This window comes from Peromyscus leucopus, chromosome 16_21, assembly GCF_004664715.2.
Source record: "Peromyscus leucopus breed LL Stock chromosome 16_21, UCI_PerLeu_2.1, whole genome shotgun sequence".
Taxonomy (NCBI): domain Eukaryota; kingdom Metazoa; phylum Chordata; class Mammalia; order Rodentia; family Cricetidae; genus Peromyscus; species Peromyscus leucopus.
Genome location: NC_051084.1, coordinates 13,648,824 through 13,675,498, shown reverse-complemented (window position 1 = coordinate 13,675,498; position 26,675 = coordinate 13,648,824). Strand labels below are relative to the sequence as shown.

Sequence of the window (26,675 nt, the reverse complement as noted above, 5' to 3'; positions counted from 1 at the left end):
GATTGTTTTAATTAGAGGTTGGAGCCACAGACTGCAAAAGGCTTAACTGAATAGAAATAAAAATGATATTTCAAATTATGAGTTGAGTTTTTTTTTTTCCCTGAGAGTCTTAGATATCTGTGCTGGGATAATAAAGCAGCAGCCTTGCTCAGCCACCACAGAATTAGTTATCACTGCCGGAATGAGCCTGGAGCATTTCCTAGTTTAAAAGAACATTTTTCAAAAGATGGGCCAAGACCCCTCATAAGCCCTGACAAAAAATATTGGCAATTAATGGGCATTGTTGTAGCCCTTCATTTTATATATCTGTATATCTCTCCTTGGGCAGCTTAGTAGCCAGTCAAATGAGGCATTAAGGGGCTGGAAATGTGGCATTCTTAAGCCTACAATGGCATATTACTGCAGTGTGTAAAGGAGTCTAGTTAGCTCTGAGTCCGGCTACTATGTAACGTTTAGTGCTGTTGCCCAGCTCCTCTCCTGCATCTGCATGTTTGTGAGTTCTTTACAGATGTGGCCGGACATGCTCATCAGCATATGCCGAGTTGAACTTCCTGTTCTAATTTTTATTATAATATACTCTTGGCTTATTGTTTAAGTTTGTTAGAGGTTGTTTAGTTAGCCCTACAGTATATATCGACACATACTTGTGTTACCAGTATTCTAGTCTAGACTTTACATTGCAGTTCAAATATGAATGGTTTCCCTCATATTAGTAAGTCAAAGGTATGTGTTACCCACCTGAAGATGACATGAACATGGCTTTGTGGGCTGTTTGAGACAGGGTTTCTCTGTGTAGTCCTGGCTGTCCTGGAACTCGCTATGTAGACCAGGCTGACTAGAACTCACAGAGATCCTCCTGCCTCTGCTGGGATTAAAGGTGTGTGCTACCACACCTGGCTGAAATGGCTTTTTTGATCTGACTAGAGGATGTTTGTGTCATCCAGCACTAGACTATTATAAAGAGAGCTCAGGCAATCTTCTGTTGAATGAGCTACAGATTCAGAAACTAGTTTATCCCTTGGCAAAGAAGTGGAGGATCAATGTGATAATTAGTAAATGGAGTTATGTGCATACTCAATTAAATAATCCCGTCAAAGATTTTTGTGAAGGCGAAGTTTGTTAGAGCTGACCTATGTCTATGGGTGTTTATTTACCAAAATGAAATTGTGGGATGCTGTGGCTTTGAAGGCAGCCTGGATGTGAATTCAGTCTTTCCTTAGAAAAGACATCGGTAATCTTGCCTTGTGAGCCCCATGTTTGTGTTGCTCTTCACTGGCCCTTGTAGAATGAGGCTTTTAGAACATCAGGATGAAGGTTATACCTCTAGAATGGTCGTTGTCTTCAGACTTAGTGACAGGTGAGCATACGTCAAAAGAAGCCAAGTGTTCTTCTGGTGAGAAGGTAGACGGGTCCTCTGTGAGAGTGTTTAAGATGCAGACAGGGCGTAGTTGACTCCCTGAGCGCTATTAATTTAAAGTTTAAGGAATCCTGCTTCAAATTACACACCACATGGGTACCAAGAGCAGAAAGAAATTGCTAAACCATATGCTTGTAAATGCCATCTCTTTCCCCTGGAGGAAGATCATTTATATTTTGCAATTAAAGAGCAGAAGGTCTTTTTCCCCATAAAGGCCTTTCAGTCAGGAAATGTGCAGGGTGGAGAGGGCTCCCAGGGGAGACACACAGGGCTCAAGGACTCACTGGCATCTCCACCTTATGGAACCACTTTGATTTTCTTCATGAAATACTGGGCCATATACTTAATTTTAAAAATCAGAATAGCCCTTAAGTTAAAGCTTGTAAACCACTGCTGGAAAGTGTGGTTTTAAGTAAGGAAGTGGATATTTAGGCCAACTTCATTTTTTTTTCCTCTTTAGGAGGCATTTATAATAGGACACTGTTATGAGCTGCATATGGTGCTCTCATTTCACTGATGGACATTGTTTATTATTTTGGTGAGAACAAAATGGGTGTGGGTTTCTGACTGCATAACAAACAGGCCATAACCACCAGTATTTTAGCACTGCTGACTAGCCTTATTTTGATAATTGATGCTTTTGAAGTAATGAAAGTCAACTGAGAACAATAGTATCTATTTATTATCCTTAACTAATATAAAATTCACACAAGGGTCCAGTACCTTTGCGTTAATATTTGAATAAAGTACCATGGAAGGTACATTCCTGGTTGGGGCAGTTTTTTGTCCTCTCCTAAACCAAGCCCTTGTTGTCCTGCCTTTCTACTACCTTGGGGAAAAGTGAGAGGAATAAATTAACCCCACCTCATCTTGTGGAAATCAAGGTAGACTTCAGACCTGTAACTAGGAGTCAATTAGATCACATACATTTGAGGAAGTCTGTCTTCAGACTGGAAAGAGTCTATTGGGCACACTACTCTTGCATCATTGTTACCTAGTTTTTATGTGGACTGACCTCAAACTCCCTTTCTAGCTGAGGATGACCTTGAATTCCTGACCTTCCTGCCTACATCTTCCAAATTCTGGGATTAAGGGAGTGTGCCACCAAGCAGGGCTTCGTTTTTATTTGTAGAGATAGTCCTTTGGTTTAGCAGTTTGATAATGCCTTTTTTTTTCAGTGTGTGTGTGTGTGTGTGTGTGTGTGTGTGTGTGTGTGTGTGTGTGTGTGTGTTTTGTTTTTTTCCCCTGAGACAGGGTTTCTCTGTGTAGCTTTGGAGCCTGTCATGGAACTTGCACTGTAGACCAGGCTGGCCTCAAATACAGAGATCCGCCTGCCAGTGCCTCCTGAGTGCTGGGATTAAAGGTGTGCTGCACCACCACCACCACCACCACCACCACCACACCACCACCACCACCACCACCACCACCACCACCTGGCTCAGTATTTGTTTTAGTTACTTAATAGAACAAACTTTTCGGTAGTACTGCTTTGTTTTGCTTTTTCTTTTGTTTTCTTTTTCTTTTCTTCTTTTTTTGTTTTTGGTTTTTTTGAGGCAGGGTTTCTCTGTGAGCTATGCCTCTCTTGGAACTTACTCTGTAGACCAGGCTGACCTCAAACTCAGAGATCCATCTGCCTCTTTCTCCTGAGTGCTGGGATTAAAGGCGTGAGCCACCACCCAGCTGTAGTGCTGTTTTTTAGCATGTATTTTGCAGTCAGTGATGCAGATTTTTTTCAGAACTGGAATGTAGCTCAGTGGTAGAGTACCTGCCTGACATGTATAAGTCCCTGAGTTCAATACCAGCCATGCTAAAAACAAATACTTTTTTATTGTTACTAGTATTTAATTTATAATATTGATATTAATAAATAACATTAATATTTGAGATGCCATTATTTGACTATAATTCCTCAGAAAATAGACATTTAGTTGTTGTTGTTGTTTTTGGCATGGTCAAGTCAACTTTTTTTTTTTGTGAGAGGAAAAATACAAAATACCCAAAACTTGCCTAGCTTGTGTGAGGCTCTGGGTTCAATCTCAATCAGAACTTCATGATAAATATAAAATCTATACACTCAATTTTCTTTTTCTAAAGAGATTAGGATTGAATCAAGGGCCTCAGCATGTTAGCAAAGTGCTGTACCACTGAGCTTCAGCCCTAGCCCTTATATTCCTAATTTTGAAGTGTGTGTTCATGTGACACAGTTTCCTTTCTGGGGCCTGTGTGTGTGTGTGTGTGTGTGTGGAGAGAGAGAGAGAGAGAGAGAGAGAGAGAGAGAGAGAGAGAGAGAGAGAGAGAGAAGGGGGAGGGAGGGAGGGAGGAGGAGAGAGAATGTTATGTGTATATTGTATACATGTATGTGTGTCTATGCAGAGGAAGGTATTGGGTATCCTCCTCTTTCACTGATTTATTCTTTTGAAGCAGGGAGGGTCTTTCCTTAAATCAGAGTTTGTGTTTTTTGACTAGGTAGGCAGCCAGCAACCTTCTACTCCCAAGATCTTGCTGTCTCTGACTCCTAACCCTGGGGTAGCAGGTGCATGCAAGACCATGACTGGTTTCTTATGTAGGTGTTGGTGTCTGCACTCAGGTCGGCTCGGTTGCTTGGAAAGCTCTTTTAAATTATAGCCCCCTAATACTTTCTTTGTATTCTTCCAAGGATGTTCTGTTGAATTTCACCATCTGAAGTTTCTATTACAATAGCATTTTTTTGTTTATAGTATAAAATATCAAGCATGCTTTTTCATATGGTGTTTGGTTCAAGGATGATTGATGTCTTTACAGTATCAGATGCTTCTTTGCTTTTCTTAAATCCTCTAGTGGAGATTTAAAGCTTTCTTTACATACGCTGTTACCTTATTCCTAGATATTTCTTGTATTTTTAAGTTATGTATTTCAAGTGTTTTCCCTCATATTTTCTAGTCAGTTTTTTTTGGGGGGGGAAGGGGGTGGCACAGAAGAAAGCTATAGATTTTCATTATAATAAACTTATGTCGAAACCTCAGTGAACTTGCTTGACCTTTAAAAAGTAGTTTTTGGTTGAGTCTCATGATTTTTTTCATGTGGGCAGTAATCTGCAAGTGATGATTATTTTGCTTCTGTTCCTAACCCATTTCCATTTGTTTTTCTTAATTGCATAGTTCTGATCCTATAAAACGTTCATAGTGATATGAGTAGACATCATTGACTTATTTATGAACTTGAGTATTTCTTGTGTCTTATTAACCAGATGTTTATACCTGTTAGGGTGTGAATATATGCTTGTACATCATTGACAATCCTTTTACTTGTAACCAATTAACAGCTTTTATTATCAAGTTTGTAATTATAGGGCTGTAGAGAGGGCTCAGACATTGAGCATTTATTGCTCTTGCAGAAGACCTAAGTTCGGTTTCCAGCACCAACATTAGGCAGCTCACAACTTCTGTAACTCCAGCTCTGGGGGGTCCAGCACCTTTTGATGGCACCTGTACTCAAGTGTACATGCCCCAACACATAAATAAAGATAAAAATTTAAAAAGGTCTGTAGTGAATGTTGTAAAACTTACTTTAACATTTATTGAGTATGTGAATATTTTCTGTTGTTATAGTTCATTCACTTTGTTGTGAATTTGTCTACTTCATTGTTAGCAGTATTTTTGTGAGATTTTTTATATTAATCTTGTTTGATTATGTAAATGGATATTTCTCTCCTACCTGCTAGTTCCCAAATAACCACTTAGAGGCTTAATAGTACTTAAAATTGCTTAGCCGATAGCTGAGGCTTGTTACTAGCTAACTCTTACACTTAAATTAACCCATAATTCTTATCTATGTTTAGCTATGCAGCTTGGTACCTTTTCTCAGTCCAACAATCTCATCTTGCTTCTCTCCATTTGCTGGTGATTCTCTTACTTGCCTTCCTCCTAGTCTGGCTGTCATACTCAGTCTCTTCCTGCCCAGCTATTAGCCAATCAGCTTTTTATTAGCAAATGAGAGTAATACATATTCATAGTGTAGAAAAATATTGTTCCGCAGCAGAGTATATAGATGTGGTAATGTCTTCATATCAAGGTTATGTTGATTTCATATGATAAAATAAGGAAAGGTAACGAGGACTATGGGGGTCCAGCCCCTCGATAGTCCCCTCCCAGGGTCCGCGGAAGGCTCTATCAACCAGCAGAGAATCTTTAGGGTCGGTAAATCAGTCTACACACTCAGAGTTCTTTGATCCATTCGCTTTAATTCCTCTGGCATAACATCCTTTATACACAGCTTCAGTTCTGTTCTCATGTCTAGCTCCTTTCTTGCCTGATTTCTCTCTATATTTATCTACTGTCCCCTCTATGTTTTATCTTAATTCCTTCATCTAGTTCTGTCCCTTCTAGGTTCTCATCTATCTAGTTCTTTCCCCTATCAGCTCCTCTCCTGTCTCCTCTCTCATCTGGCTCTTCCTCATCTTGTTCTTCCCCATCTGGCTCCTCCTCATCTTCCATCTCGTTCCTCTAGTCCTCTCTTTTAGCTCTTCAATCTAGTTCTTCCCCATCTCAGCTCGTTCCTCTCAAGTTCTTACCCACTTCGTTCTTCCATTCTCTTCTCTCTTCCCGTCCTGTCCTCTGCTTTACAGTTATATATCTCCCCAAAATCACAATCCTCCCCTCCACCCAGGACACTCAGCCTGAACTTCCTCAGGCAGTGATTGTCCACTATCAGGATCAAATGGAGGGTTGATAAGAATTACAAAGAAGGGCACTAGTTGTTAATTACCATTTGTGACCCAAAGGGGAAGTGACTAATGAATCAACTAAAGGCTAAATATGGGTAATATCTAAGAAGAGGGGTCTTACGTGCACAACTATAACCTTAAATGTGTTTGGTAAAGGATGTTAAAAATCTATAAGTTGCTAGGTCAATGGGAGAAAATAAAACTGTCTTCTTTTTTCCTGTGGCTCCTATCTGTCCAAGCTGTCTGCCGTTTTTCTGCAGGGTGGGGGAAAGTGTGCTCAGTCTCTAGGCAACCTGTGTACAGCTAGATGCCTCTGGTGATACAGGGAGGCTTGAACTGGGAGTTCTGGCTGAGCATAGCTGTTAGCACAGAAGTTTATCTAAATATTCCTAGAAGTGGTTAGTTAAGTAGTTAGAGGTCTATAAAGTTAGTAAGGCTGTAAGAAAGGAGGGCCTAAGCTAAATTGTGTAAAACTATTACTTAGTGTCCACCTGGCCTAGGCGGCGTCCTGATTTACTCTAAGTCAGGAGACTTGTACGTGGGCTGCTATCACTTGTTAGTCCTTGGAAGTTGGGCGCCCCCCTGGGTGGTGTCTCCTTGTGGAATTTAAGTCAGGAGACTTTCAGGTGGGCTGTTATCATTGTTAGTCTTTGGCAGTTGGGCGTCCACCTGGGTGGTGTATCCTGTAAAGTCCACAGTGGCCAAGGGAGATATCTGATTCCAGAGAAAGCCTTTCCCTGAGGCTGTTCTCCAAATTACCTGGAATGTGTATGTCCAGAGAGTGCTCAGTCTACACTGTTAGTCCTTCTTAGGGAAAAGTCAATTGGGAAAGCTATGAAGGCACACATGATTTTCATAACAGAATACAGCTGATATATAACAAGCCAAGTAACACCAAAAACTCCTTGGGATTTGGCTTCCTCTGGAGGAATTCCATGATCTCTCCAGGTAGTGACTTTGCCATAACCAGCTGAGTTCTTATGATATATTCCTGCGGCCCACAACAGAAAGGTCTTTTTCTTGTCATCCTCCAGCATATACCCTATGGTGTGTGCCACCACAACTGGCAGAAAACTGCTTTTCTCTCATGCATGAGAATAGAATAAATATCTTCAGAATGATCTGAATGTTGAAGTTGTGAAGAAACATGTTCATAATGTTTGGCTCTGGTGTACTGGGAGGCTAGAGGTTGGGGATATGTTCAGAAAGAGTTGGTGGTTATTATTTTTAGTGTCACTTTCTTTAATTCTAAGATTAAGTAAGTAAATTGGTTATCATATAGTTGTGGTGATATATTGTGTATCTTAATAAAATTTGCCTGAAGATCAGAGTACAGAACAAGCCACCAGATTAAACATAGAGGTCAGGCATGGCCTTTAATCCTAGCACTCAGGAGGCAGATATCTATCTGGATCTCTGTGAGTTCAAAGACACCCTGGACTACATGAGATTGACTCATTCTAGGAGAGAAACAGAGCCAGGCATTGGTGGCACACAACTTTAATCCTGGTACTTGGGAATCACATGCCTTTAATCCCAGCACTAGGAAAATTGAGACAAGAAATGGTATGGGTGGGCAGAGAAAGATATATAAGGCATGTGGAGACAGGAACTAGAGGCTTTTTCAGGCTGAGGAGTCCTAGAGGTAATATGTGGCAGTGTCTTCTTCCTTTGTCCTCTGATCTTTCAGTATTTACCCAAATATTTGGCTACAGGGTTTTTATTATAAGACAATTTAAGATTTGAGCAACAGATAGTGACTTTATTTTCAGTGATTTTGCTGATATTATTAAGTCCTCTTGTTATTTCTAAAACTGCAGAAGAGAATGAACAGAGCAGGACTGAACTGCTGTCTTTGGAAGAATCTGCTTGCAGGGTTGGCCCTTGCATGGCATCTGGCAATTTAGATTGGAGTCGCTTGTGAGTACGCTGAACAACTGTGTCAGCTGCTCTCTTCTGAAACTCTGAGTTTACATCCACTTCAGGCAGGGACTACTCATGTGGAAAGCTCCCACTAAGCGCTCTGGGCATTGAGTTTCTAACAAGCTTCCCTGGGTGGAAACTTTTTATCTGTGTTGTCACAGCCTGTTCCTGGGGATGGATGTTCAGTATGTGCTATATGACTCCATTGGGAGAGGATCCCAGGAAACTTATGCCTGCTTTTCTATAGGCTTTTCCATGAGCTCTGTTCTCTTTGATAATTTTTCTTTCTTTGAAAAAAGATTCATTTTATGTGTATGAGTGTTTTGCTGGCGTGTATATATGTGTACCATGTACACGTCTGATACTCATGGAGGCCAGAAGAGGGCATCAGATCCTTTGGAACTGGATTTACAGGTGGTTGTGAGTGGCCATGTAGTGTTACCTGGGGCCTCTGGAAGAGGAAGTGTTCTTAATTGACGAGCCATCTCTCTAGCTCCTGCTTAATTTTCTTTGTGTACTTTTACCACAATTGATTATGGCAGTGAATATTAACTGGTCTAAACCATGAGAGTCCTCTTAAAGAATCACTGAACCCAGGAGTGATTGTAGGGACCCCTGATATAGTACCTACGTAGTAGACTTTTAAAAAAAAATTTGTTTAACTCTAGACTGTGTGTCTGTATCTGTGTGAAGATATGTACATATGAGTGCAGGTAGGTATCTGGAGGCCAGGAGAGGGCATTGGATCTCTACAAGCTAGAATTAGGATTAGTTGTGAGCCGCTCACCTTGGGTTCTGGTCCTCTGCAAGAGCAGTACAAGCTCTTAACCACTGAGCTATCTCTCTAGTCCCTGTTGTTTCCTTAATGTTAGCTTTTCCAACTGGAGTAAGGTGGAATCTCAGTATAGGTTTAATTTGCATCTCCCTGATGGCTAAGGATATTGAACACGTCCAAATATTTATTGGCCGTTTGTATTTCTTGTGAGAGCTGTCTGTTCAGTTCATTAGTTTGTTTACTAATTGATTTATGGGATTCTGTGTCTAAGTGTGGGAGTCGTTGGTAGTTTCTAGATCTATCCTCTGTTGACTATATACTATAAAGCTTTCCCACCGTTCTGTGGCTGTGTCTTTACTTTTCTGATCATTTTCTTTGCTGTGCAGAAACTACATGCGATCGTACCTGTCACTTACTGGGATTATTTTCTTTGCTGTGTGTCTTAGTTAGGGTTTCTATTGCTGTGAAGAGACACCATGACCACAGCAACTCTTATAAAGAAAACATTTAATTGTGGTGGTGGCTTACAATTTCAGAGGTTTAGTCCATTATCATCATGGCAGGGAGCATGGCAATGTGTAGGCAGGCATGGTGCTGGAGAAGTAGCCAAGTGTTCTGCGTCTTTCAGGCAACAGGAAGTGGTCTGAGATGCTGGGTGTGGCTTGAGCATAAATGAGACCTCAGAGTCCATCTCCACAATGACATGCTTTTTCCAACAAGGCCATGCCCACTCCAACAAAGACACATCTCCTAATAATGCCACCCCCTTTGGGGACCATTTCCTTTAAACCCCCACATTATACATCTTGAGTTCTGCTGCTCAGCTTTCTGTTTTCTTTTATTCATTTGGGACTCCAGTTCATAGAATGGAACCACCTGCATTTAGAATGGGCCTTCTCACTTCACATAATTTCATCTGGACAGTCTTTCACAGACGTGCTGTAGAGGCTTGTTTCCTTGGGATTCTAGAGCTTGTCACTTTGACAGGGTCCTCTCACTATATCAGAGGCCGACACTGCCATGAATGAGGTTTTCTCTTCTCAGTCTTTCTTGACAATTTTATTATTGGCATATAGAAAACCTATTGATTTTTTGAATGTTGAGTTTTGTATCCTGCCATTTTGCTTAGTGTTCATTAGAATCACTAATTCTAATATAATGCTATGTAGTAAAGTTCTCTAAAAGGTAATGGCTTATATAGATAGCCATTTTATATCAAATATAATTCTGTTGGATGAATTTCAACAGGGCCCGGCTTGTGTCTAGACCACATGGCACCTGCTAGGGTTGGAGTATCCTTACATATCCAGCCCAACTAGATGACTGAGCAGGTTAGAAGGACTTGACTGGGAATGTATGTTTGGACCTTGGTTTTCATTTCATTGGGTTCATTACTCTTCTGTTAGTAACCTCAGGGTCTCTTAACTGCCATCTGGCCTGTCCACATGGCCTGAGCAGTTCAGAGTTCCCCAAAGGCACAAAAGTAGATGCTGTCTGATTCCCAAAGGTATAGGCCTGGAACCTCATTTTTGTTGGTTAAAGTGACTCCAACTCCAGAGTTAAGGGGAGGAGAAATGTGTGGTGGTAATCTAATTGTACTGAAATATTATTTTGATTGTATGTTAATAAATAAAGTTGTCCGGGGGTCAGAGCTATTAGAGCCATAGCAAGAGTGTGGCGGTGGTGGCACACGCCTTTAATCCCATAAGATCTCTGTGTGTTCAGGGATATAGCCAGCATTGGAGACATATGCCTTTAAGACCTAGGGGGCTGTACATTCAGACAGTGACGAGGCAGTCATGTGTTTGGGTTTACAACCAATGAGAAGGCAGAACAACATACTATAAAAAAACGAACCGACAGGAAGTAGGTCTCTTTCGCGAAGCTGGGACAGTAGGAGGAAGGGTGAGATTTTAGATCTGAGCTCTGACCTCTCGGCTTTCTCTTTTACATTGTTTCTGTGTTTCTTATTTAATAAGACGGTTGGATACATCAACAGAAATGGATTAACACAGGAAGAGGTTTGTGTCTAGGGAAAAGAAAGGAGTGTAAGCCAGCCATCTTTGGGACTGTTTACCCCAATAATAATGCATATTTGTACAAACTTTTTAAAATTTCTATCTTCTTAATCTTATGTTATATTCTTAAATTTATTTCAGTTCTTAATTAGCATACAAAGTAAGAGGCTTCATTACGGCATTTTTATACTGTGGTTGATCATAGGCTCTTTCCTGTTCCCTGCATTGTACTTTTCTTTTCTCAATGGTTCCCTTTCTGTCTTGCCACATTACATGATCTAGTCTTGATTTTTAGCTGAAGTGTCTCAATTTTATATGACAGGGCAAAATAAGGCAGAGTGGCAGAATTATAAAATGTAACTTAAGAAAATAATCATCTACTACATACCCACATCATGAGTGTGGGAATGATCTCATTCGATTATCAAGGTCTGAAATGTGACATGTGTGGCTTAAGGCAGCTTAATGTAGGAAGTAGAAGCATGTCATGTCAGTGCTCGGTTCCGTGAACTTTAGTCATCTTTTCCCCCAGTTTTATTATTTATCAAGTGAGAACTGGTGACTTAAAAATAATGATGTGTAGTTTTTAAAGTAGGCTTTTAAAAAGAAAATGCATACGGAATACAAAGGAATGATCAGTTTGTAGATAAGCTAGCTTATTGATAAAAATAATTTTTTGCACGTATAAATATACAGTCTGATAATTTTGTTAGCATTATTTGTCTCTTTGTTAATAATATCAAAGTAAAATTTTCCCTGGTTAGTTTTTTTGCCAGCTTGACACAAGCTGAAGTCATCTGGGAAGAGGATCCTCAATTGAGAAAATACCTCCATCAGATTGGCCTGTAGGGAAGTCTGTAGGGCATTTTCTTGATTGATGTGAAAGGGCCCAGCCCACTGAGGGTGGTGCTGGTTGGTCCCAGGCGGGTGGTCCTGGGTGGTATAAATAGGTGGGCTGAGCAAACCTTGGGGAGAAGCTAGTAAGCATTGTTTCTCCATGGTCTTTGTTTCAGTTCCTGCTTCCAGGTTTCTGCCTGGAGTTCCTGCCCTGACTTCCTGCCCTCACTTCCCTTCTTGATGCAATTTTAACCTAAGACAGAACCTATTTGTCTTTTGGACATATTTTGCTTTTGAACTTGTGTGCCTAGGGAATGTAAATTGTATTAGCTTTGTATAAGTATATGAAATATCTGAAGTGGGCTAAATTTTATAAAGAAAAGAGGTTCATTTAGCTTATAATTTTGGAAGTTCAAGGGCATGGTCCTGCCATTGGCCCAGGTCCTCATGTTGGTAAGATGGTATTACAATGATGGAATACATGTAAGAGGAAGAAAAGATGTCTTGAAACAGGTAGCCAGAGGGCCTTGTGGGCCCAAGCTTGCTATGGCTGCAACTCTTGAGAAAACTGCCAAAGGGTCCCTTGAGGACTGCCTTAATCCCTTTGTCCTCAGTGACCTCAGGACTTTGCAGTGGGCTGGCTCACCTCTTAAAGGTTGCTTGCCACATCCTGAGTCTGTCACCTGTTGATTCTGGGATTCTATGAGCAAACCATAACCTGAGCCCACAGCAATCCGAACTGTGGTTCTTCTCCACACTGCTCATTCAGATCACTTTAGTATGGTGACTGCAGTGCCTGTGTCTCAGTCCAGACTAATTAAATAAGACTCTCTGAAGGGTGGGACTCAAGCATTTTATTTTCATTTTTCTGAGCTTCCTGTGTCGTTCCAGTGTATGCCAAGCTTGTTGAGAACCACTGGTCTAATTAAAATTATTTCTATATGCCAATAAAAATTGTGTTTATTCCACACTAAGTGGCTGTTTTCTGTATCCAGCACTATTCACTTTATATTTCCACATGGAAAAACATAATTAAAATGTAAATTTAGCAAAGTGAAATTGTATGTATTGAGAAGTGAAGATCTGGTGAACCCATTAAGGCAGATATTTACATCTCCAGAATTAATGTTCATGATTTGTCCTTTGATAAATTGTAAATATCCCACTGAGCTAGTTAACTGAAACTCAGTCATTGTTCAGCCAGTCAGCCAGCACTGGGTTGAGTCTTGGCCATGACTTAGATAAATACTAAGAGATTTTACCCCGGGGCATATTCATGAGGCACATGCGGTGCCTGCTGTCAGGCAAAGGGTCTCTTTGGTTTGGAGTAGCAGAGTGTTGGGAGGAGTGGGATTTGATGCCAGAATCTAGTAGCTTTCAGAGTGTGGTCAACATAAGCTGAGAAGAAAACAAGTCTCCAGCCCTGTCTGATCCTTCGTCTAGAGTTCTTGATCATGTTAGTCAAGCACTTGGCAAACTGTGACCCATTGGCCAAATAAACCCTTTTTCTCTTTAAATATGAATGTGGTGGTGGTGGTGGTGGTGGTGTGTGTGTGTGTGTGTGTGTGTGTGTGTGTGCACGTGCATGCAAATGAATATATTATATCTGTGTTTATGTCTGTAGAGGTCAGAGGACAATTTTGGGTCTTAATCCATCCTTAAACACTACTACCTTTTCTTTTCTTTTCCCTTTCCTTTCCTTTCCTTTCCTTTCCTTTCCTTTCCTTTCCTTTCCTTTCCTTTCCTTTCCTTTCCTTTCCTTTCCTTTCCTTTCCTTTCCTTTCCTTTCCTTTCCTTCCCCTTCCCCTTCCCCTTCCCCTTCCCCTTCCCCTTCCCCTTCCCCTTTCTTCCTCCCCCTCTCGCCCCCCCCCTCCTCTTTTGGTACCATCTCTCAATGGCCTGCAGCTCATTGAATAGACTAGACTGGCTGGCCATTGAGCCCCAGGGGCCCAACTATCTCTGCTTCCAGTGCTGGGATTACAATCTGTGTTCCATCATGTGCTGCTTTTCTAAAAAAATTATTTATTTGTATTTTATATGCATTAGTGTGTCTGTGTGAAGGTGTCAGAACACCTGGAACTGGAGTTATAGACAGTGGTGAGCTGCCATGTGGGTGCTGGGAATCGAACCTGGGTCCTCTGGAAGAGCAGCCAGTGCGCTTTACCTCTGAGTCATCTTTCTAGCCTCCATGTTTTGCTTTTTAATGTGGATGTTTCAGGGGTCGAACCCAAGCCCTCATGCTTGTAATGAGCTAGTCCCCCAGACACCCATTCATTTTTTAATAGCTTTATTAGACCACAGCCATGTTCATTCACTTATTGCCTATGGCTGCTTTTAAGTTCTTAAGGCAGACGTTAATATGTATGACAATGTTGTGTAGTGCACAAAGCCAAAAGTATTTAGTATGGAACCTTTCTAGAAAGTACCCCAACTCCTTTGTTAAACTGTCATAGCACACGTTTCTTGTTATTGCTAATGCTTCTAAGTTGGTCCTATTAAGCTGAATTTGATATTTCATGTACAAATGACTGAAGATGGCTGAGTTTTGACTCTGAAGTGGAAGCTGCAATTGAGGAAAAGAGTGTCCTAGTTACTTTTTCATTGCTGTGATACAACACCATGACCAAGGCAGTCCATAAAGGAAAGCATGGGGTTGGACTGTGGTTTGCGAAGGTTAGAGTCTATGAAGGTGGAGGAACAGCTGAGCGTTCACATTACAGGTACATTGGGCATGGCGGGTCTTTTGAAACTTCAAAGCCTTCCCCCAGTGACATGCCTCCTCCAACAATGACACAGCCAATCCTTCCCAAACAGTACCAACTGTGGACCAGCTCTTGAAGCATATGAAGCTCTGGGGGCCGTTTTCATTCAAACCACCACCCTTTGGCAATAGGGAAGGATACTACCAGTCACCCACCATGTTCTTTCATCATAGCTCTTGCTGTCGGTGGTCTCTCTTTTGCCTGGTCATGTGATAACAAGCAGCTGAAGAACGTTGTTCATGAAGGTTTCCCTGCAGTCACAATATGAGACAGACTTCATACACTTTGCTATGAAAATGAATATCTGCATATGGAAGTTTGAAGATGAGAGCTCTTCAACCTTTAATGTTGATTATAACACATTGTTGAAGATGGTAGAGGTCTGGTGAAGAGTGTATACTTGGCTTGGTTTCACTGGTCTCTGTGCAATATAGAGGCTACTTCTGAGCCACCAGGTACCTCTTGCACCTGGGAGCTGAATGCTAGTGAAGACCCTCATACAATTGCTGAGTTATTACATCCAAAAAAAGGCATGCTTACAAATAAAAACTTGTAAGCAGTTCTAGCTTTCTAAGGTCTTAACTTCCCTTTTGAATATGTTACTCAAACTCCAGCCTCTTGATTTTCATTTATTTTTATAGACAGACTGCACATAAAGGCAAGGAAGTGCCAATAAATACAGTGATATTCTGGTATTTGCTATCAACCTCATCATTAGAGCCACAGTAGGAAATAGAAGGCTTACTATGTAGCTAAGGCTGGCCTTGAACCCATAATCTTGCCTTGGCCTCTCGAGTGTGCTGGTATTAGAAATATGTGGCACTTTCCCATGCTGAGAATTAGCAGTCTAGAGACTATGCCAGATGGATTCTCATTTTGGGAGAGGGCTGTGATGCTCCTGTAAATTTTTATTAATAAAGTAAGTCACTTTTGTGACTATAGAAGATTGTTTTTTTAATCAATTATTTAAAGATGGTTTCAGACCAAAAACTCTTATATGAAATGATATTAAATTTACTCTGTAATTTATTCCTAGATCTGTACTTGAAAGACTTTGCTGGATATAGCTGTATCTAGCCTTGCTAAATCAGTCTATGCTCAATGCAGGCATACTCTGCTGGTTGCCTTGCCTTTCCCTGAGGCAAGGAAAGAGTCCAGAACCATGGATGCCAGTGTTCTCAGACTGTGATGGCTCCAAGCACTGCTAGTATGTGAATATGCTTTTCTAGTATGATGAGGCAGTGAAGGTCGTGAAGTTAATGAAAACAGCTTGAGTTGTTTCTTAGAATAAGCAGGTTAATAAAAAGGAAACCATCTGGACGGTGGTGGTGCACTCAAGAGTCAGAGGCAGGCAGATCTCTGTGAGTTAAAGGCTAGCCTGGTCTACAGATTGAGTTCCAGGATAGCCAAGGCTACATAGAGAAACCCTGGCTCAAAAAAACAAAACAAACAAAATAATAATAATACAATAAAAATAAAAAGGAAACCTTTGATACTTTGGGCTGAGGTAGGAAGATGGTGGGCTCTAAGATAGCCTGATCTACACTGACTTTAAGGTGGGCCTAGACTACATATTTGAAGACTGTTTCAATAAAAAAAAAAAATGATTGATGATGAATGTTGGGGTGAAGTTTGGTTGGCTGGTAGGACTCGCCTGTGTTTTCTGTGTATGCTCCTTTTCCTCACTAACCCATATTCCTCCTTTGTGTGACAGGTCAGTGACTATCATCTATTCCACACGATGAGTAACAGCCACCCTCTTCGCCCCTTTACTGCCGTGGGGGAAATTGATCATGTGCACATTTTGTCTGAGCATATTGGTGCCTTGTTGATTGGTGAAGAATATGGTGATGTCACATTTGTTGTGGAAAAGAAGCGCTTTCCTGCCCACAGGGTAATTTTAGCAGCTAGGTGCCAATATTTTCGGTAAGTGTATAATGTATTTTTTAAAATTTTTATTTATTTATTTTTAGATTTAAGGCATCTGTGGGAAGCACTGGTGTTCTCTATGAAAAATAAGTAACTTAAGTGTAACAGCAAGTGGAGTTCTTTAGTACAATGTCTAAAAGAACTGTATCTTTGTATATTTGTTACTTCCTGACAATTGCCTTTTCTTTAGGAGCCAATTTAGAATTAAGGGGTTAAAGACTGCCTGGGCCAGACATTCCAATGAGCTCTTTTAGCTGTGTGTGTTGCTTTTACCCTCTCCTCAAGTAGATGAAGGATGGGTTTACCCTGAGTTACCGGTCGGTAGCTTCTTGTTATATAAGGGAGTGGACTTGCTGGAATGCACATGGCATGTGTGTTTCTTGGTAGTGGATTACTATAGTTAACACCTGTGGGTAACCTAACAGAGCTCTCCAGGTATGTGCTAATCTCACTAAAAAAACAAGAATTGACTGAGACTTTCAGAGTTACATTAGAATTAAAAGTATACATATTTTATATCTATATATACACACACATACATATATATGCATGTACATATTTTATGAATGTAAAACCACTTATAGACAGCTATTTCTTAGATCCTTAATTTTTCAGGTTATAAAAATTACTAATCTCTTAATTGCATTTCACCTAATATTGGCTAAAAGGAAATCACCAGTGACTTTATTGCCTATATGATTGTTTATCTTGGACATTACTAAACTTTGTCTGTTTATAATGATAAAGCTGGTACATAGAGTCACAGTTTTACTTGGAGAAGTTGAGATGCCTGGTGGCTTAGAGAAAATTCATTTGTCCTCCAGTGAATGCTGCATCTGACCTTGAAATGAGGGCTAATGGGGACAGCAAAACAGGCACACCTTGGAGTCACATTCACCATCATTGTGCTTCTTGGGAGCGTGTGTTCTTTGGCTAAGAACTACCATAGTTAACTTACAGGCATTTTCACGACTTCCCATACTTTATATAAAATACTAGACGTGAAACCAGAAGCTTAGAAATCAGCAAGAGACCGTCACCTTCCCAAGGGTCAGTTTCCATTACATCGGGCCTTAGTTGGCCATTGTTCATGGTTCCTGTTCTCAGCATGCCTTTCCTTTTCCTCTTCTTGCATTTAGTCCACTTAGTTCTATGAAAGTGCTTTTTAAAGACTCTTTCTTAATAATAGAACTTTATGTTTACTATTTCTGAACATTGTATATTTTTCTCTCCTTAAGAAGCAATTGGAGGGCCGGGCGGTGGTGGCGCACGCCTTTAATCCCAGCACTCGGGAGGCAGAGCCAGGCGGATCTCTGTGAGTTCGAGGCCAGCCTGGGCTACCAAGTGAGCTCCAGGAAAGGCGCAAAGCTACGCAGAGAAACCCTGTCTCGAAAAAAAAAAAAAAAAAAAAAAAAAAAGAAGCAATTGGAGGGGCTGGAGAGATGGCTCAGAGGCTAAGAACACTGGCTGTTCTTCCAGAGGTCCTGAGTTCAATTCCCAGCACCCACATGGTGGCTCACAACCATCTGTAATGAGATCTGGTGCCCTCTTCTGGCCTGCAGAGATACATTCAAACAGGACATTGTATACATAATAAATAAATCTTTAAAAAAAAAAAAGAAGCAATTGGAAAAAAACTGTATGTGAATGTATGTCATGTGATCCATATATTCTTTAAAAGAAATCCAAACATTTTCAGAAACTTGAAGATGGTATTGAGCTAATGGAATACATTTCTCTCACTCATTGACCGTTTTGCTTCTGTGGATATTGAACCTTTGTAGAATTTTGTGACTCACTTGGACTTAAATCCACGCCACCACCAAAGCTTTCTTAGATTCTCATTGATAACACTATTCTTGTACAAAGCAAAGTTGACCGGCAGTAGTTGGGGGGAGTCCTGACTAAGTCTTGTCACCAGAGCTTATCTGTTCCCTGGCAAGGGCATGCTAGCTGTACAAGAAGAGACTTCTCCCAGTAAGCATCAAACCCCCTTCACACCAAGGCAGACCTCTCCTAGATCGTACCTGTTGATCTCTATTGATCTTCCTAATGGTGTCATAGAGTATGTATGTTACAATGTTTCAACCATGTTCATCTTGACATTTTGATTTTCCCCAGTGTTCCAGTATTCATTCCTGTATGTCATTAATGAGTTATGTTTTTCTCTAGTTGGGTCTTAAAAGAAAAATTACTGAGCCGCAGGGTATGTACATTTCATATCTGAATAGGTATATTACTAAATTACTTTGCAAAAAGAGGGGGCTATTTACATAGTCCCTTAAAACACTGCAGGGCAGAGCCTGTTTTCTCATTGTGCACCTATCAGAGGCTCCCATTAGTTTAGCTCATCATTTTCCTGTAGGGTTTACTTCTCAGCTGCCTGTGGACCTCTGATATCTTTATGCTGAGTTCATTGTCCCTTTCAAATGAGGACTTCCAATTTTCTATGCGATCTTGCATTCTCAGGGTATTTTATTTAGCTCAGATGTTTATGATATTAATTCAAAATGGTTTTTTAAATTATTCCTCTCGTTTCTTTTAAAGCACCATTTACAATCACTTGTGTTCTCCACCTGGATCTTGGTGTCATTAACCAAATTTATGTCTGTATAGTATTGATAATCGTTATTACAGGTATTTTGTAGCAAATCATATTTGAGGTTTTCCAACTATGTTTCTTTTCTGGTGTGCAGAGCATTACTGTATGGTGGGATGCGAGAGTCTCAGCCTGAAGCAGAAATCCCTCTCCAAGACACCACTGCAGAAGCATTCACAATGCTACTCAAATACATCTACACGGGGCGGGCGACACTGACAGATGAGAAGGAGGAGGTGCTGCTGGATTTTCTGAGCCTGGCTCATAAATATGGATTTCCAGAGCTAGAGGATTCTACCTCTGAATATCTCTGCACCATACTTAATATTCAGAACGTCTGTATGACTTTTGATGTTGCCAGTCTCTACTCACTTCCCAAGCTAACTTGTATGTGCTGCATGTTCATGGACAGAAATGCTCAGGAGGTGCTCTCCAGTGAAGGCTTCCTCTCCCTTTCCAAGGTGTGTTCTTGATTTCTCGGCATGCATTATTTAATTTGTGCTTACACAGTGACCACACCACAGTGGTCTAAGAATCAAAGATAAAGGTCCTTGCTCTCAAAGAAGTCATCTGGTCTAGCACTTGCCACTGACTTCTAAGTCTCTAATCTTTAAGGCTCTTGGTTCCATTTAGTTGTCTGGTGGGCAGTTGGTTTTAATATGACAGTCAAGATTTTTTTTTTTTTTGTATTGCATACTGCTTTTTGGTTTTGTATTTCTCTGCTGTAGAATATAACAAGAATTCTCTTTTGGTAAAAGGGAAAAAGTCTTTAGGGCTGAGATAGAGTCAGTAGCATAGAGGGAAAATTCATAAAGGAAATCTGAAGTGCCAGTGGATGCCTCTTAAGTCACTGCTGGTGATCCTCTTGCTGGTCTACAGTTTACCACTGTAAAACTGTCACTTAAATCTGCCACTGAACTTAGAGTGGTGGCTCTCTGTCTCTCTCAGTATTTGTGTGTGTGTTCCTTTAAAGAGCTATGCATCTTGATTTGAATGAACTGATGGGTTTTTGTTAGTTTGTTTTTATTATCCTGCTTAACTTCTGTAAGCAAGGGATTTTCAAGGCTGCATCAGTGTTTATGGAGGTCAGTCCAGAGAGCCAAAGACTGAAACCATGATAGTGCAGCAATACTGTAAAACTAAAGGTTTTGAATTTTTAATTCTAGGCTTATCTTACTGACTTACAAATGTACACCTTGTAGAAGAGTACACACATGCATGCACGTGCACACACATATGCACACATGTAGTTTGTCATCTTTGTTCTTGCTATTTCATAAGAGGATGGCTACAAACTATACTACTCCTGTATATATACCCTAAGGACTTTAAGTCAACATATTAGAGATACTTACAGATACAGGTTTATTTATTACTGCACTGTTTGCAGTAGCTAAAAAAAGGAACCAATCTAGAGGTCCATCAGCAGCCAAATAGATGACATGGTATATAAACACAATGGAATTTTGTTCAGCTGAGAAGAAAAGTGAAACAATGACAGTTGCAGCAAAATGGAAGAAGGGAAAATCATCGCATGAGTAGAAACAAGCCATACTCTGAAAGACAAATTTCACCTGTTGCTCTCGTAATGGACTCTACGTTACATGTATATGTGTATAAATATGCGGTATGTAAGGGATCAGGTTTCTTAATTTGGTTTCTATTGCTTTAATAAAACACCACGACCAAAAGCAACTTGGGGAGAAAAAGGTTTATTTCAGCTTACAACTCTGAGCTCATACTTCATCACTGAGGGAAGTCAGAGAAGGAACCTGGAGGCCGAAACCAAAGCAGAGGCCCTGGAGGAGTGATGCCTGCTGGCTTGTTCCCCAAGGTTTGCTCAGCTTGCTTTCTTGTACAACCCAGAACCCATCTGCACAGGGGTGGCACTGCTTTCAGTGTGCTGGGTCCTTCCACATCAGTCATGAATCAGGACAAGGCCGGTCTTACGGGGACAGTTTCTTAACTGGAGTCCCTCTTCCCAGATGACTCTAGCTTGTGTCAAGTTGACCCAAGTCAACCAACACAGTAGGTGTAGGCCGTGAAACTAGAAAGGGAACTATGAAAAGGGAAGAAGATCTTAAGAACAAAGAGAATGCGAGCTGGAGAGATGGCTTATCGGTTAAGAGCACTGGCTGTTCTTCCAGAGGACCCGGGTTCAATTCCCAGAACCTGTGTGGCAGTTCACAACTGTCTATAACTCATTTCAGTGGATCTGACACCTTCACACAGACATCCGTGCAAGTAAAACACTAATGCACATCAATAAAAATTAATAATAATTAAAAAAAAGAGAATGGGTAGGAAAAAAATGTGTGTGTGTGTGTGTGTGGGGGGTAATGGAATACATAGAGTGTGAAAGCAGAAGCGGGGCTGTGAGGGCAGAGACGGCACCAGCAAGAGGAGGGCAGTGGAGCAGAGGAGTGCTACAAATATAAGCAAAATAACACATGGAAAATTACTCACTCTGTATCATAACTTTAAACATTAATCAAGGAAATCTCTTTAAAACAGCAAAAGATGGGTAGAGTTGTGTGGGGAAAGACTAACTGTTTTATATAGTGGTACAAAAAGCCTGAATAGGAAAGATGCCACTCTTTTTTTTTTTTTCTTTTTTAAAGTAACCCGTGTTGTCCTTGAATTCACTATGTAGCCCAGGCTGACCTCAGACCCACAGTAATCCCTCTGCCTCAGCCTTCTAAATGCTGGTATTATAAGCATGAACTGAAACACCTACTCACTACTGCTGCTTATTCACATAGCCAGAAGGAGAGAAGGGAATAGATAGGAAGGCCAAAACACAAGGAAAGAAATACTACCTGTGCTCTGGTTAAGTTCTGCTGACTGGTTAGGCATGTGGTTGTGTTCTGTGCTGACTTTTATGCTCCCTTTTTATCCTTTGCAGACAGCACTTCTGAACATCGTTTTAAGAGATTCGTTTGCTGCTCCTGAGAAAGATATTTTCTTAGCCTTGTTAAACTGGTGTAAGCACAATGCGAAGGAGAATCATGCTGAAATCATGCAGGCTGTGCGTTTACCTCTAATGAGCCTCACTGAGCTTCTGAACGTTGTGAGACCTTCAGGACTGTTGTCTCCAGATGCTATTCTAGATGCCATTAAGGTGCGGTCAGAGAGCCGAGACATGGACCTCAACTACAGAGGCATGCTCAGTAAGTACCTCTTTCCCCTTCCCACTTAGGAGTTTGGTTGGCATCTTAGCCAGTCCTAACTGCAGAACTCCAGCTGTAGAACTGTGGGGCAGGTATGCATGCATATACTGGGGCCAAGAGGACATAGCTCTGCTTCCTGTGGACGTCTTTCTCTGTCATTCTTCCTAACAGGATGAGCTATTGTCAACCCAGCACAGCTGTTTCTTGTCATTCCTGGACACATTTTCCACCTGCTCCTCAGAATGTCAGTAGACATGTTCCGGAAAAGTTGCTTCTCAAGCTAAGACTTTTCCTCCTTTCTGTAACAAACAAGTCCTGCATGTATGCTGTTTACCTAATTCTTTAGGTACCACACATAGAGATTCTAAGTAATGGTCACAATGGCTGATGCTAATAACAGTATTCTGATTTTTCTTGCAAATGAAATAATAGCAGTTACCAATTATCAGATGTATTCTGTGTCATGACTAGGCTCTACATAACCATTCAGTTCTCACATTCCACTGAGGAGATACAGCCTACTTTTAACTAGTTGTTTTACAAATGAAGAAAATGAAACACAGAGAGTTAGGTAACTTGCCCAAAGTCACACAGAGGATGATGCACTGAGAATTTGACATAGCTTGCCTCTGTAAGGCGGTGCCTTTAACCATTACAGTGTGCAGCCTAAGTGCCGAGAACAGCCTCTACTTTTGACTCTCCCAGTTTCATTGTGGAGGAGAGAAGGCCTGTGACAAACTAAACACAACAGTGGTGAAGTAGGTAACACTGTAACTTCAGGAAAAGGTGGCTTAGAATGATTGAGGAGCGGGCATGAAACTCATGTTTGGTTGGAGTGGCGTTAGGATTGGGTGAGCGCCAGTTGGGAAGATGGCTGAGATTAATAGGGCTGTGTATCTGAGAGGCCAGGACTAAAGAGCTGGATACAACAGAAGGCATAGTACGCTGCTGCATGATCCAGTGACTGCATGCCAGTTCAAACAGATCGTGGAGGTCTTTGGAGGTTGATTCACATCACTTTCTCTACAGTGAGAAGCTTATTTGGGAGTGGCCTGCACGACATGGCGGTGCTCTCCTGAATGGTTTGGGAGAGTTTAACCTGGATTCGGGAAGACGAGTGAGGAGGGAACTTGATCTGCTCAGCTGACAGAGCGGGTGATGGCAGAGAGGTGGGAAGTAACAGGTAGAGACAGGGTTCCAAGAAGAGCTTGGTGATGGGAGGCTTTAAAATTGAGCATCAAGGTGAAGGTCAGTTTACCATGGTTTTCTCAATCTAAGAAGCCAGAAGTTTCGAGGCCTCATTAGCTTATGGTAGTAAACAGTGCCAGTTAAACCTCAGCACATTTCATGTCCTCAGTTACACAGTGCTTCTGCCGAGAGATGCTGAGCTTGGTTTTGGGTTATTCTGCTTGAGGGCTTCTGGATATGTGTCATTTCTGGTGAGGCTCGCCATTTCCTGGAGTGATGCATTTGAGACATTCTTGAAATGCGGGTGGGTCCTTAATAGATGTCCTTAGCCTGGACTTATTTCCTGAGTGATCAGATCTAGATTTCTTTTCAGTTGACATAGTAGTTCTTTGGCCTCACACATTTTGTGGGTGCACATGCATATGTGTGCACAGCATGTGGAGGCCAGAGGTGAGCCTTAGGCATTATTCCATAGAGTCATCCAGCTTGATTCTGAGACAGGGTCTTTGGTTGGGTACTGGGGCACACTGATTAGGCTGAGTGGCTGGGTGGCAGGCCCCAGGGATTCACCTGTCAATTTCCCCAGTGCCGGGATTTACAATTGTGTGCCCTTATACTCACTCAGCTTTTTATGTAGGCTCTGGGAAATGATTTAGGTCCTCACTGTTGGCTTGGTAAACACTCTATAGACTGAGCTATCTCCTGAGTTCCTCGGCCAGATAAATTTGATTTTAAGTCCTGAATTAGTCATTAGCTATACGATCTGGCAATACATTGAGTTTTAGTTTTCTACCTCAGTATTGTTATGAGGATTAATTGGAATAATTTGTGTAAATGCAGCATGGGAGCTCAGTCCAGGAAACTATTGCTGTCAGTATTGATGTGGTTCCCCTCATCTATCTCCATAGTCATAGTGGGAACCGTCACGTTCATCATGTTCTTGGAAACAGTTTCCTTTACTTACCTTTGGGTTTGAAAGACAATGGGTTTTTTGTGGGTCTTCTTTATTGATCTTTAATGCTGACTATTCAACACACTGATGAGCATATAGCAAGTGGATGCTTGGTGGATGAATTCGGGAGCCAAAGCTAATAGGACGTGGAGGCATGTTACTGGTGTTCAGGGAGCAGTCAGGTAGTGACAGAGAGTTGAAATCTGGGTAAAGTATAGAGAAAGGAGTCCAAACAATCCAAGTCCAAGACTTGGAGAAGACCTATAGGCCAGAGACTTCAGGTGGAGAGGAAATTAGAGAGGTGGGCAGACAGCAGAGGCTAATCAGAGGGGAGAGGTGCTCTGTGGAGAGGCAGTCCATGGCATCTCACGATGCCAGATGGTCAAGGTGAATGAGAACTGAGAGGACTTTAGATATAAATTGTGTGAGTTTGTGAAGAGTCTAAAGGGAAGCCGTTAGGTTTGGATGGATAATACTTACAGTGTGTTAGTGATTTGGTTTATGAATTGAGGTAAAAGGCAGTAGAGGACACAGAATGGTGTAGCTGTGGAGAACGAACTGGAGAGGTCTAGGAAGCAACTAGAGGGCTAGTTGAAGGTCAGCCTTAGGTGGAGTAAGAGGGTGAAAGGTGACATAACAAGATGAGTGTTGAATTTTTCACTTCCCAAATCCTCATTTGCTACCCTCCCATATAAGTCCCTCCCCTTCTTTCCTATGATTGGCTGATAGGGCCCTAGAACTGGATTTGCTGAAGATGAATTGGAACACGGAAGTAGGGGTTAGGTGTATCTGGCACTTCATACAGTTATTGGTTTCTTGGAATTGATTAACTGGTCAGTTCATGTGTAAGCCATGGACTCTGGTAATCTGGGAGATTCCTTAGGGAAGGAATAGTTGAGGCACTCAGTTCTGGAATGATGTTTACTGTGATTAATTTACCGTGTTAGATTCTTCATTTTGGAGAATTTCAGGCAGAGCTCAAGGAATAGGTTATGAAAAGTGTTTGGCAATCATAAAATCATTGAGTAATGGCTAAATAGCAGAATATTTTCCTGACTTTTATAGTATTTAGATAATAAAATTAATAGTAAAAATACTGAGGAAGCACAATACATTCCTAGCAGATCCTTAAAGAGATTATTTTCTAAGAACTATCCAAACATTCGGATATTATTTTAGCACAATTCTCGCGTTGGTAAACGAGGTCTGACAGCTCAGAACCGTTCTTAGGCTGATGGTTTTGAAGCTCGCTCTGCAGGTTTGGGAGCTGCTCGGGGATTGTGCCACTGTGTCTTTCCTGGGTGTGTGTCTTTAAAACTAATCAGGAATGCAGAGAGGGCCTGTCTCGGCCCTGGTGCTGCTGTGAGTTCATGGACATGGGTTTCTGGAAGATTCTTCCCTTAGATGCCTACTCTGAAGCTTTACAAAATTGCAGATTCCACCCCATTTTCAAGGGGGTGATCAGATGATGTTTTTACTCAGTGATAAGGCTTGGTCCTTTTAGAAGGTAGTTCACTTAGTTTTATGCAGATATAATAAGCATTTATACATAGGGAAAGGAAATGAACTTTTTAATGATATTACTTTTTTTTTTTAGGCTATCTGAACTGGCTCTGTTCCATTCCTTTAACATTTAGTTGTATCTTAGCTCTAGAGAGGCTTCTGTCTTGACAGTCAGTGCTTTTTCTAATAAGGCTAAGTTATACTACATTTTGTTTATCTCATGTTTTAGACTGTGGGAAAGAGAACAGTAATTTCTTGTTTCTGCATGTTTATAGCAGAGAGCTGGATCATAGATTCTGGCCTCAGGATTATTTTATTGAGTTAAAGTCAATGTGTTCCTAAGACTCCTGAGGTAAATTGTTGGGGTGTGTGTGTGTGTGTATGTGTGTGTGTGTGTGTGTGTGTTTTCTAGTGACTGGACTGGGGATTTTGCAACTGTGATATAATTGTTGGTTTGCTTGTCTAGACGCTCATTAGATTGAGTTCTTTAAAGATATAGTTGTGTCGCTTCTTGTCTTCTAGCACCTGGCAAATCAAGATTTTAAAAATATGTATGACTGGATGAAAATTTTTCTTGTTTCCAGATTACAGTTTAAGTCTTTCCCCCTATCACATAAAGACAGTTATAACATGACCCTTTTAAAACGCTTTGTTCTTTTCACTGCTGTATCATCTCTGGGATACGTTTGTGGAAGTGTTTAGTGTCAGTGGAAGTTCTATTGTCCTGTCAGATGCTGAACATCTGGGCCTGAGTCTAGTGTGGTGATTCCCACATAGGCGGCAGCTCTGAGCACCTGCTTCTTTAAGGTGATTGGATGGTGGTCCCATTTAGCCGTGTGCTCTTCCTTGGTAACTTGCCTAGAGTTGCCAAGTGAATTGCCAGGCTGGGATCAGACTGCA

General features: G+C 41.2%; 1 protein-coding gene across 4 annotated transcripts in view; it reads left to right on the top strand.

Annotated features, from left to right (window-relative positions):
• Positions 1–26,675, top strand: part of Btbd9 (BTB domain containing 9) — a 369,488-nt gene that overhangs the window by 26,561 nt on the left and 316,252 nt on the right. For all 4 annotated transcript variants that reach the window (XM_028885042.2, XM_028885043.2, XM_028885044.2 and 1 more), the window contains exons 2-4: positions 16,149–16,360; positions 19,060–19,423; positions 21,868–22,132. In XM_028885042.2, coding sequence (XP_028740875.2) covers positions 16,176–16,360; positions 19,060–19,423; positions 21,868–22,132 — 814 coding nt within the window. In that variant the 5' untranslated portion in view covers positions 16,149–16,175. The remainder of the gene's footprint in view (positions 1–16,148; positions 16,361–19,059; positions 19,424–21,867; positions 22,133–26,675) is intronic.